Source organism: Anolis sagrei, chromosome 1, assembly GCF_037176765.1.
Source record: "Anolis sagrei isolate rAnoSag1 chromosome 1, rAnoSag1.mat, whole genome shotgun sequence".
Lineage (NCBI taxonomy): Eukaryota > Metazoa > Chordata > Lepidosauria > Squamata > Dactyloidae > Anolis > Anolis sagrei.
In genome coordinates, this window is record NC_090021.1 from 75,995,844 (window position 1) to 76,008,771 (window position 12,928).

Here is a 12,928-nt window from a genome sequence, read left to right on the forward strand (position 1 = left end):
TTAGGTCTGGCATATGATATGGCTTCAATGGTTTCAAAATTATTACTGACAGAATCTAAGTGACACTTTTTTACTTGAATTCTTTACTGATTATAGAAACATGCTTTCCTAAAGGGCATATGTTCTGGCTGCTCAAAGTCCCTATTGTACTTATTTGTATCGCAATACAGAGGAGCAATTTATGTCCAGATTCTTGACATTTTTTTTGTTCTACCTCCAGCTTCTGGAATGTTTTCAGCTGACTTGTACAGATTATGAAAAGGTTCCAAACCAGCCTGAACATATAATAGTCTCAAACAGATTTGCCACACACTGAAAGGGAAACACTTTGGTCTGAAGAGCTGAGCTGTTAAGATTCTTCAGTTGGAACAGTCTATTTATACATACAATATTGACACAGATATATATATATACACACACACACAAATACATATACATACACAGAAGCTGCTTGCCCAATATTTATAAAGCTCTTCAAACAGTAATAACAGAACCAAATACTCTTTGAGTCCTTTGCTGCCATCTTGAGTTCTATTATCTCTCCTCCCTCCAACAATAATCATATTTTTTTGCTTTTGGTTCACTGTATCTAAACATACCACCACTCATAATATTGCTCTTCTACTATCTCTGAATGTATACCATACATTCCTACTAATATCAGTTTATTTATTCATTCATTTTCCAGGTTTTCTCCCAACATGGGATTTAAGACAGGTAACAATAGAAATTAAAGCCAGCTACAGTTAAAACAACAGGTAACATAAAAATTTAAATAGCTTAAATAAACAACCATATTTTAAAAATTAAGTAGAAAATAGTTTACAAGACAGTTAAAAATAATAATGATGTTTAAAATGCATCACCCACTCAATTAAAACCCTTTCTGCAATGGTCAGTTAATGTCAAAAGTCTTTAACCCAGTGGTTCTCAAAAGTTAGGGGGTGTTGGCATTTCATTTCTAAAGGGTTTCTAAAGCAGTTCTCAACCTGTGGGTCCCCAGATATTTTGGCCTTCAACTCCCAGAAATCCTAACAGCTGGTAAACTGGCAGGGATTTCTGGGAGTTGTAGGCCAAAACACCTGGGGACACACAGGTTGAGAACCATGGCTTCAACCTCTTCAGTGAAACTACTCATCTTGGAAGCTAATCAAGACCAGCCCTGGTTAATACTTGGATGAGATACCACCAATGAATACAGGCAGTCCCCAAATTACGATCCAGGGTTTGTTCTTAAGTTGAATTTGTATGTTAAGTTGGAACAGGTACATTTTTTATCTGTAGCTTTGAATAGCATAGGGATGGGTGAATACCCCTGTAGTGTTTCTTTTGCTATCGGTGCCCCCATTTAGAAGATTTCACTCACTTTCTGTCCCTGTGAGAACTAGATTTTGAAAAAAAAATGGCTTGTTGTGGAAACAAAAATTGGTGCTAAAGCTTCTGTGGAGACCCCTTTCCCCCACGATAGGAGTAAATTTCCCTTCCAAGGGGTAGATTTCTCTCTCTTCCTGTTGTTTTACCCCGTTCTTAACAATGAGTCATTTGGGAGTTGGGTGTTTGTAACTTGAGGACTGCCTGTACATTATTTTTCAGTGGAAAGAACTGGCAAAACTACCTCTTGAGTATTTTTGCTTAAGAAACCCTATAAAATTAAGAGGGTCACCATTAGGTGACAGACAATTTGAAGTCACATACACCCACGTATCTTTAGTTTTCATACTCATCGATCTCTCTGCTCCCTTTGATACTACTTGAATTTTATATTTATATCACAGATATCACCATCACCCATCCAGTTGACTAAGCATGCAGCCTTGACTTTATCCTCCCTGCCCATTCCTCTCAAATTCAATCTGCTGCTAGGTCATAATCAGTATATCATTACAACATTGTGGAAAAATATAAAGCATTCTTTATAGTTCAGTCTAATATATTCTTCAGCTGGCTCATTACTATGTGACACTATAACAAACACCGTGTTCATAATTGTTTAAGAGAAAACAACATTAAATCATCTGAAATAAATATTTTAAGTTTAAGCTAATAAACTGAACTCCACTTCTTCAATTAAATGACAGTTGGAAACAAGTAGACAACACGTTGCAATGCAACAAGATAAATGCATCAAAAGACGTAAGCTAAATTGAGAATACTGAGCTTAATCTGTTTTGATGTTAAATAGTAATATTTCACTTGAATAAAAAAATACATGGATTAAAAACCTCAGAGACAAGCTCACAGTTTTTACTCCTAAGGATCTTGTTTGTACTGTGATGGCCCAAGAAGACTGCACTGTTGTTTTCCTTCCAATGTAGCATGACAGAAGATGACAACCATATACTAGGGCTGGGCGGTTTCGTTCGTTAATTTCGTAATTCGTTATTAATTCGTTATTTTTTTTGATAACAAAGCGATATTGAACCATTCAGGAGCAACTAAAAAACGAAACGAATTTTTCCAATTCGTTTCGTAATTGTTTCGTAATTGTTTCGTAATTGTTTCGTTATTGTTTCGTTATTATTTCCGTATGTCTGGTGCAAGTTTTATAGTCATTGTTTGTTTTATCAGTGATAAAAAAATAAATTAGCACACCAACAGTCAACAACAGAGGGAGAGGGAAGCTTCATAAATTCCCCCTGTCCCATTTGGAGGGTTTTTTAGCGTATTGCGCAATCGCGTCCGCCATTAACGAATCGATTCGTTATTATTTCGAAATTGTTTCGTAATTTCCGAAATTTCGTAAATATCGAACTTTTTAAAAGAAAAATTTCGGAATTCTTTTAAATAACGAAACGCAAAAACCCCCTAAAAACGAATCGAATTTAGAAACAAATTTTTCCGTGGTTGGACAGCCCTACCATATACTGTATGTACTTATACAGAAGTCTAGACAATATTATCAAAGAATCAACCAAAAAAACCTGGGTTAATTTATTCTGGGTCAGTGTAAGTACTTGTACTGTACTTTAACTCTTATCAAGAAATGAACCACTCCCTTCTCTAAATAGCACAGTGACACTGCTTCTGGCCTTTTTAAATGACTGGGTGGGAAAATGCCAGCAGTGGACAAGGTCAAATGACCCCCTGAGGCATCATGGACACTTTCCCCTCTCCAAAGAATGACTCTCAATCTATGTGTTGTACATTACATATCAAAATCCTTAATTTTGGTCCCAAAACCTGCCTTGACTTATATATGAGATCAACTTATACACAAGTATATATGGTAGATACCATATCATTACATTAAGATCACATCTACAGCGATACACCTAATTTCTGGTTACAGAACATGAGCAAATTTGGGAACAGGGGAGCGCATACTTATCAAAGGGTGATAAACAAATACCTATTTGCTTACCTGAAATACTCTCAGCTTGGAAATAATTTCTCCCAATAGGTGAACATCTTTAGAAATTTTAATTTTCAATTTATCTCTATACCCCTGCAATCCTTTGAACTCTTGCTTGTAGAGATTTGATTTTTCAGCAGGAATATGCTTCTCTAAGCCTTGAGTGTCCGCTGCAAGTTTATCTACCATTCTTTTTTGATTTTCTAGAGTTTCACAAACTGTCTGTAGAGAAAGGATCAAAGAAGAAAACAATTATTTCATTTTTGTCACTCTCCTGGATTATGGTATAGAATAACTTTAATTAAACACGCTACAATTAAAGCATATCGTATCACAGAAAGGGGGAGTATGCTAGTCCTGCCTCCTTTAGGAATTGTAATTGTTCTCTGTATAATGAGTGAACTTTCTGAAGAGGGCAGCTCCGTCTATAAATGGATGATCTTCCCTTGTTCAAGAACACTAGAAAATGATACAAAGATTCTTATAACAGCAAAAGAGCACAAATATCCACCAGCATAACCATGCCAGTGGCCTAGAAAGTCAAATGTTACACATTCATTCCATCTGCAAAAGTTCAGCTGCTGCAGAACTGTGGTCAATTAGTAGTTGGGAGGAGCAGCTATACCTAGGATTCTCCAGCTGCTCTTGCACACTTGGAAAAAAGTGCACTGTTTAAGGAGGTATTGGACATTTCCTTCTGCAATGCCTAACTCAATATTTACAGCACTCACTAGTGGTTATAACAGCATAAATCACCATCAGAGTTCTGTCCTCAATGTTATGGATCACACAGGAGGCTTTTTGCTTCCAAAACCTACTTCTCACATGAGAAAATACGTAAGAACTCAATCAAAATTATTTTCACAGCACAGTGATGTACAGTGATGTTACAGATGCAATGACATGAAAAAGCATGCATCAAGAGTTAGAAAGTAAGGAATTACAAATAGAATAATAGGCAACTCTTGAAGGTAATGAGGCCATAACAATGTTATTTTCATGCAGTAATGTAATGAACAGTCATTTGTAGTGTAACCACTGACACTCCTAAAATGCTGATGTTCTGGGGCAATGGGAATTTGGGGTCATTTTAAATACATTTTGGTCAAAAGAAATACCAATTAGTCACAGTTGCAGCAATAATGACTAATGTTAATATTTTTTAAAGATTCCAAGCTCTGTTATGACTGCATAACTTCAGCTGAATTTATATTTGCTAAAAACACCAACTGAAAACTTACCTTCATCTCTTGCAATGCTTTTTCAACTTCATTGAAATCATTCACTGTTTTCATGATGGATTGTACCTTGCTTTCCAATTCATTCAGCTCATCCTTCAGTTTTTTCAAAGCATCCAAATAATCTTTGGAAGGTTGACTTTCAAATTCTAATTTTGAAATAAAAAAAATTAAACCAGCTGAATAACTTCCTTAATTTGCTATAAAATAGCAAAGTTTATGACTTAAAAACAAATACAAAGCAAGAACATCCTGGTTTTTGTTTGTGTAATTTAAAATAAAAAAACATTCTGAGTGCATTGTTGTGATTGTCCTAAATATCCAGTTGTTCATTGCATGGAAACTATACTATACTGCAAATGCTAGAAGTGCTAGCACTTGAACATGGAAGCTAGACAAGTGAGGTATTAATCACTGAAGTTACTTTCACAATAATTTTGGATATGAATTAAGAAGTGCTGGTGGAAAGGGCTTTATAAGTGACATTGAAAACTTCTGTGAACAAAGCTTTAGTCAATAAACCATTTCGTTTAAGCAAAGACTGGAATTTTGTGCTTCCTGATTAAGAAAATGAAAAGGAGACACAACATTTTTTACAAAATTATTCATGTAATATAGTTTTCTTCATCTCTCACAAACTCAGTCTTCTGGTGAAAAAGATAGGTAGCATAGTTACAGTTTTCAAAGAAATTACTCTACACTATAACAAGTGAAAATCTTTGCCACAGGGTTTGATAAATCAGCACAACATAGGAAGACTCCCATGTTTGGGTGTCCAAGGATGCTTCCACCCCGGTTGGGGGCATGGCTTCTGCCAGAAGTCACACAATGTCGTGTGATGGCTGGCATGGGGCTCCATCCCTGAAGAAGGCTTGAAGCATCCTAGGATGCTTTATTTTGGTAAGCGTGTTGAGCTGTTAAATCAAAATAGCAATCAATGAGAAATCCTAACTAGGACATTCTCAATTGAATGAATGGGGGTTGGCTAAGCAAATACTTACATAAACTCCATTTTATGAGTAGATCTACTTTATTTAGGACTAGCAACTGGATAAAGGCCAAATAATCTCCATGTTCCATGACTACCAGAAACAGACAAACAGACAAACAAAGCAGAGGAAGTGTAAAATGGTAAAGGTAGTCCCCTGACATTAAGTCCAGTCATGTCTGACTCTGGGGTGTGGTGCTCATCTCCATTTCTAAGCCGAAGAGCCAGCGTTGTCCGTAGACACCTCCAAGGTCATGTGGCCGGCATGACTACATGGAGCGCCGTTACCTTCCCGCTGGAGCGATACCTATTGATCTACTCACATTTGCATGTTTTCGAACTGCTAGGTTGGCAGAAGCTAGGGCTGACAGCGGTAGCTCACGCCGCTCCCCGGAATTGAACCTGTGACCTTTCGATCAACAAGCTCAGCAGCTCAGTGCTTTAACCCACTGCGCCACCGGGGGCTGTGTATAGCTCTCTAAATCTTGGTATGCATCTGGTTACCCATGGTGAGAAACCAGATGCTGAATAAGATTAATATTTTGGTATAAGCCAGCCCACATGGTTCTTCTCATCTTCTTAAACATACAAGTCCAAGAAGTGTACCAAAAGAGGAAATGAGAGTTCCCTTTCTTATTACTATTAGAAGGAGCTCAGATAACATTCTTAGCATACCACTGAGACACTGACAACCTTTCAGTCTCCTATCAACTACACCTTAATCATATCAACTATTGATGGAATCCTATTGATTCTGGCCACTGATGAATTCCTTCTACTAGCAGATCAAACTTCCCTTTCCCATCCTCAAATCTACTCTGTAGGTCTGGGACTCCTGAAGGAGGAGATCTGTGGTCATGCAGGGACTGCAGGAAGAAGAGAAAGTAAAGGTCCTCTGCACAAGCAGAAGCCAACTCAAGCAATGTTAAATGTAGTCCCCTATTTAGTCTATTTTTAGTCATACATTTTACAGTAAAAAAAATCTATCCACATTTTATTCTTTAATATGATTCGTAGCTTTAAGTAATACATTTATTTTTGACCATGTGACTTTGTGTGTTCCTTTTATTTTAATGACCATTTTAATTATGATTATCCATAATTTACAGTTTACACTACTCATATCTATAACTTTCAGTGTTATTGACATATTTAGCTTACACATCAGGTTTTGCTCATTCTGCAGGTATATGTCAAAAAGTTTGATAGTTTAAGTTTGAAACACCGTTTAACATCGCTATATGGTTATTTTCATTTATGTTCGAAATGTATCAAGCTTCTTGCTTCTAATTTTATGTCCATTTTATATACATATAAAGTATCAGTGGCATTAATTAATTTAGTCATATCATCTTTTGCATCTCAAGCTTGACTGATGATCCAGTGCTAGTAGTATTAAAGAAAGAAGGGTATGTGAAATAAATAAATACAAGGGGTTGGATCCAAAGATTTGTCCTACAAACAGAAGGGCCTTTTGTGAGCAGAACTTCCATTCACTAAATGGAACAGCTGGATCCCAACCAAAGTAAAAGGGCAAGACAAAGCAGGCAAATATAAAATTCACCAAGTCAACTTCATTAAAAAGCTGTCTCAAGCTGAAAGGAACATTAAGTAGTTATAACTCTTAAGTGTTTTGTCCTTTTGGTTTTATTAGAGTTTTATGTTGATTTTCATATTTTATATGTTTATTGATGATCTCAAGCAGTATATTTTATGTATATGGCTTTGCTAAACTGCCTAAAGGAGACATCTGATCTGCCACACATAAATTAAGCTATCATAATGGTAATCTAACTGAAGTCTTTCTACTTAAAGACAAAGAGAGAGAAGACTGTTCCTGCATTTCAGACATACTGGATGCCTTGATAGATTAAATCATGGAAATATGAGTAAAAAGCTATGTGTTTAATAGAAAATAGAGCCACAAAACCAAGTTTTGTTGTTTTAGCTATTTTCTGAAGGGGCCTGCAATAACATATTCAAATCTGAAATTAAAAAAAATATGAAGGAAGAACTGACATATTTTGTCAAGGATATTTGACATCTGGCTGTGCAACTCAGTGTTGTTTTTCTGTTTATTTTTTTTAAAACCACCTTTGGAATTTTTGGTATTATAAATGATTTCTGCCCATAAAGCAGCAATCTGGACATTACTTCTACAAATAATATGTCTCTCACATAGCAAACCAATGAAAACTGGAATGATACTTATTCCTTTACAGGGAGCTACAAGATCACTATCATATTTTCAGTATATGATTAATACACATCTCCAACCAAAATACAAAGCAGACCCACTCCTAAGGCTTTTGATACAAGCAAAATTAGCAACATAGCATGTATACATCTTAAATTAAAAGCACACCTTTTCTCAGCTGTTTTAGAAGAGTCTCCAACTTCTGCTGGCCAGATTTGAATCGATCGCTCAAAGAGTTAAGGCTGTCCTGAAGGAAGTCTGGAGCAGCAGACTGAGATGAGAGCATTTTACACTTGGCTTTAAGGTCTTCCATTTGAGGTGTCAGACTTACCAGGTGAGTGAGTTCCCTCTGCGCAAATGAATTACATACACACAGGAAAAGATTAAAATGATTTCATACTATTAATTTTCTCAATAACTTTATCTTACTAGTGTAAGTTCAGCTCATGTGATTGTGTTTTGCCTCTGCAGCAATGAACAAGTAAATTACCTGACATGACTCCTTTAGAGTTATCAAAGGTTGTTGCTGAGGTGATGTAGTAGAGTTGTCTTTCAGCCATAATTCTTTTTCACTTACAGTCTTATCAAGTTCATCCAATTCCTTAAAATAAATGTTTACTTCATTCTGGTATTGCATTTTTCTTGTTGCTTCTTCCAATTGCAGATCTGCCTCTTTCCACTCTGCCAACAGCTGCTCGAATGCATTTGTTATGGTTTCGGCAGGATGACCTTCTGAACAATTGAAAGAAATAAATCTGTTTTGATATGTAGCATATGTTAATATAATTTTGTTCTTCTTTTAGCTGTTTGGGAGCTGACCGCCCATACCAAGGCTGAGCTCAACGAAAAGGAAAGCTTCCTCATCAATTGCTTTCAAACGATAGTACACATGAAATTGTTTCTCCTCACACAATCTCCATTAAAATATTCCTATATCGAATACACACACACACACATACATACACATACACATTATAACCATCACCTGATCCTTCATTTTGGTTTTACCTCCCTAGTGATCTTGCAAAAAAAAAAAAAGGACAGAAAGCAAACTATAAAATAATCAGTTCAAAACTGCACCTTTGCATATGTGTTTTTAATACATTTAAAATCTAAATTTATATAATAGCCAAGAGAAGAAAAACAGAACTGGAAGACAGGAGCAGTCAACCATGCTAAAGTAATATATACAACCTACACAAAGCTTCCAGCTTATTAATACCACTTATTAAATTAGGAGCATTTTGGGCTCGCGCTCGTGTGTGAGTGTGAGTGAGGGGGGAGCGAGGCCGAGGCTGGGAGTGACTGACTGGCTCCTTTGCGGAAGTGGGTGGCTTCACTCCCCCCGCCCCCCCCTCCCTCTCCTCCTCCGGTCCTCTGAGTGGAAGGAAAGAAGAAAGGAAAGAAGGAGGCGAGCCAGTCCCGCGGGCGCCTCGGCCGCACCTTCTTTTCCCTCCGCGCCACCGTCGTCGCCGCCGCCACTCGACCCAGGAAGGAGGATGGCAGGGCGGCTCCCGGCCTGCGTGGTGGACTGTGGCACCAGGTATACTAAACTGAGATATGCTGGAAATACAGAGCCACAGTTCATCATCCCTTCATGTATTGCTATGAAGGAATCGGCTAAAGTTGTCGATCAAGCACAAAGAAGAGTTATGAAAGGTGTAGACGATCTAGATTTCTTTATTGGGGATGAAGCAATAGAAAAACCAACATATGCAACAAAGTGGCCCATTCGTCATGGTATAGTTGAAGACTGGGACTTGATGGAAAGGTTTATGGAACAAGTTATCTTCAAGTATTTAAGGGCAGAACCTGAAGATCATTATTTTCTGTTGACTGAACCTCCTCTAAATACTCCAGAAAATAGAGAATATACTGCTGAAATCATGTTTGAGTCCTTCAATGTTCCTGGGCTTTACATTGCTGTTCAGGCTATCCTTGCCTTAACTGCATCTTGGACATCCAGACAAGTAGGAGAGCGAACACTAACTGGGACAGTTATAGACAGTGGAGATGGTGTCACTCATGTCATTCCTGTGGCTGAAAGTTATGTGATCGGCAGCTGTATCAAACATATTCCAATTGCAGGACAAGATATAACTTACTTTATTCAACAATTGCTAAGAGAGCGAGAAGTAGGAATCCCTCCTGAACAATCATTGGAAACTGCTAAAGCAGTGAAGGAACGCTTTAGTTATGTGTGCCCTGATTTAGTAAAAGAATTTAACAAGTATAATGCAGATGGCACCAAGTGGATTAAACAATATACTGGAATCAATGCAATCTCCAAGAAAGAATTTACCATTGATGTTGGGTATGAGAGATTCTTGGGGTCAGAGATCTTCTTTCACCCTGAGTTTGCTAATCCAGATTTCACACAGCCTATCTCCGAAGTAGTAGATGAAGTTATTCAGAATTGTCCCATTGACGTTAGACGTCCACTATATAAGAATATTGTTCTCTCTGGAGGCTCAACAATGTTCAGGGATTTTGGCCGTCGTTTACGAGACCTGAAAAGGACTGTTGACGCTAGACTGAAACTCAGTGAGGAACTGAGTGGCGGAAGACTGAAGCCCAAGCCTATTGATGTACAAGTTATAACACACCATATGCAAAGATACGCTGTTTGGTTTGGAGGATCCATGCTGGCTTCCACACCTGAGTTCTACCAAGTATGCCACACCAAAAAAGATTATGAAGAAATTGGTCCTAGCATCTGTCGTCACAACCCAGTTTTTGGAGTTATGTCTTAAATCATGGAAGAGTCAGATCTGGTGAGGCAGGGAGATGGTCTTTCTAAATACTTATTTGTCTGGATAACTGGTATTAAGATAACAAAACATGACTTGAAAATAAGAAGAAAAAGACCAAACACAATTAAACAGGAATATTTTAATAAGTGTCTCAACATGCAGATGTAGTGGGAAGCCAAAATGATTCAAAGTGTTTTTTTTCTTTTGATTTAATATTTGAACCTGTGCGTAAACAAAACAAAAGAAGTGGGTTTTTGTTCTTTCTGTGCCCTGATATTTTGTACATTAATGGAATATCCAAGATTTGATGGAATTTGATGGTGTGTATATAGTCAGCTCTATAATTCTTCAGTTGTACTCTTGATGTGTACACTGCAAGAGCTTGTTTATATTTCATACTTTTTATACATTGAGAAAAATATCAGTGAATGAAAGAAATGTAATATTTGACAAGAAAAATACCAGTGACCAATCTGAGGTAAATTGTAAGAAAATTAGGCCCACATGAATATTAATCATGTGACACTCTAGTAATGATCATGTGACACTCTAGTAACTTCAATTATGACCAATCTTAAACTTGGGTTCCACACACAATGCAACTTGGCAAGTGCTTGTGGAACTAAGGAGCTAGTATCTTGGATTAATTGATGCCTGCTAGTGCTTTCTGATTACTCGGTGCATTTTCATTCTATTTCTTGCTTTGGAAATTAGGAAAGAGCATCATGCTCATGCTCCCTCAACTTACACACCTGCTTTGGGTTTTGTATCATGGCTATGTTTAACATGATTTTCCTATTATTTTAAATTTTAGATTAAACATTTCCCATTTCAGACATAGCCATGATAAAAGAGTGAAGTTGGGACACAAAGGTTCTAAAAAAGGATCTTATAGTTGAATAGCCATTCCCAGCTTATCAGACCAATAGTGGATTTCTACTGGCAAACCAGCAGAATCCAGCAGGACCAAGTGGCACAATCTCCACTATGCACCCCCCACCATCAGGTCTGGAATACTGGGAAATATCCAGGATGATATTTCCAGAACACTGGATTTAGTGGACATTAATAAGTCATTATATTTTAACTACCCCAGTAAAATGCAGAAAATTATAATCAACCGTCAGGAAGAACAAGAACACATAAATCTCCTCCATACCCATCACTGCTATGTAAGTGAATTCTTCATACCAGACAATGGTCTGGGAGGCATATGAAGACATTCAGGAATCAATCCCAGTAAATAACTTGACATTTCGTAATGCCTATACATTAAATAGTCTTGCTGCATAAGTATCACCTAAGCAGGCTGCTCCACCTTGCTTCATGAATGAAATCTGGACATGAGCATGAATTAAATCTACAACCCAGGTAGACAATTTCCAGAATGCATCAAAAGCAAAACTAAGAATTATGCTTCCATGACTGGGTTTTTTTTTCATGATCCCTATGTATTCACTGATTTAAGGAATATATAGAGATGGTTAAAATTCCCTAATTACTTACTGGGCAAAAGCCACATTAATCAACAGTGGTCTGTCCTCCTATCGGGAAGTAAATTTGTCTCACATAAGCAATCTCTGGTGTAAGGAGAGATTGTCGTAGGAGAACCCTAAACCTGCCTGTTGGAATGGAAATTGCTCATGGGAGGGGATAAAACTGCAGATCTTAAAAACCTTTTTTTAAAGCCTGTCTGAATAAAAAGGTAAAAACAGTAAAAATAAAAAATAATACAATCATTTAGGATTAAAATGCAATACAGTAACTTTGTTTCAATGTGATACTAATTATTTACATGCACAAAGATCATATTGTTTTTGTGGCCTAGTCTCATTCAATAAAAAACTAAGATTTTCATTTCATCCACTTAAAACCTGTGCCAATATAAACTTCAACCACCCTCAGCTTTAAAGATATTTATCGTTTCTAGCAACTTCTAATATTGGCAAGAGAACCATATAAAACATTTATGTTTATCTTTTAAATTCCATAACAAATTACCTTTTCCCATTTGGTCCAGAAAATTTTGTACAGTTTGTTTTAGGTCATTTAGGATTTTCTTTTTTTCAGACCTTTCTTTTTCTATTGCCTATTATTGAATCAAAAAAATAAAAACAAAAAAAAGACCTGGTTAAACTTTTAACATATGCTCCCGCAAGTTTATTTAATCTAATAAAATAATAATGCATGCTTCTAGCCTTATGCATATTCAAGTATGCATAAGGCTAGGGTAGGATAGGATAGCATCTCTACTGAGTTGTTTTACTTTTGAGTAAACAAGTAATTAATATGTGAATATGATGAAGTCACATTACTTTACTGATCACACTTTCGTTGAGCATGCACATCACAATCTAAAATTAATTACATGTCAGTATGTAGATCACTCAATATTTCACA

The 12,928-nt window shown here is 36.8% G+C and overlaps 1 protein-coding gene and 1 pseudogene across 1 annotated transcript in view; one reads left to right on the forward strand and one right to left on the reverse strand.

Annotated features, from left to right (window-relative positions):
* The window catches only part of UTRN (utrophin), a 406,557-nt gene that overhangs the window by 291,798 nt on the left and 101,831 nt on the right, over positions 1 to 12,928 (reverse strand). The window contains exons 19-23 of the mRNA XM_060753499.2: positions 12,530 to 12,617; positions 8,266 to 8,507; positions 7,944 to 8,124; positions 4,594 to 4,739; positions 3,362 to 3,574 (exon numbers count right to left, since the gene is read on the reverse strand). Of these exons, the coding sequence (XP_060609482.2) occupies positions 3,362 to 3,574; positions 4,594 to 4,739; positions 7,944 to 8,124; positions 8,266 to 8,507; positions 12,530 to 12,617 (870 nt within the window). The remainder of the gene's footprint in view (positions 1 to 3,361; positions 3,575 to 4,593; positions 4,740 to 7,943; positions 8,125 to 8,265; positions 8,508 to 12,529; positions 12,618 to 12,928) is intronic.
* Positions 9,161 to 10,640, forward strand: LOC132761031 (actin-related protein 3 pseudogene; annotated as a pseudogene).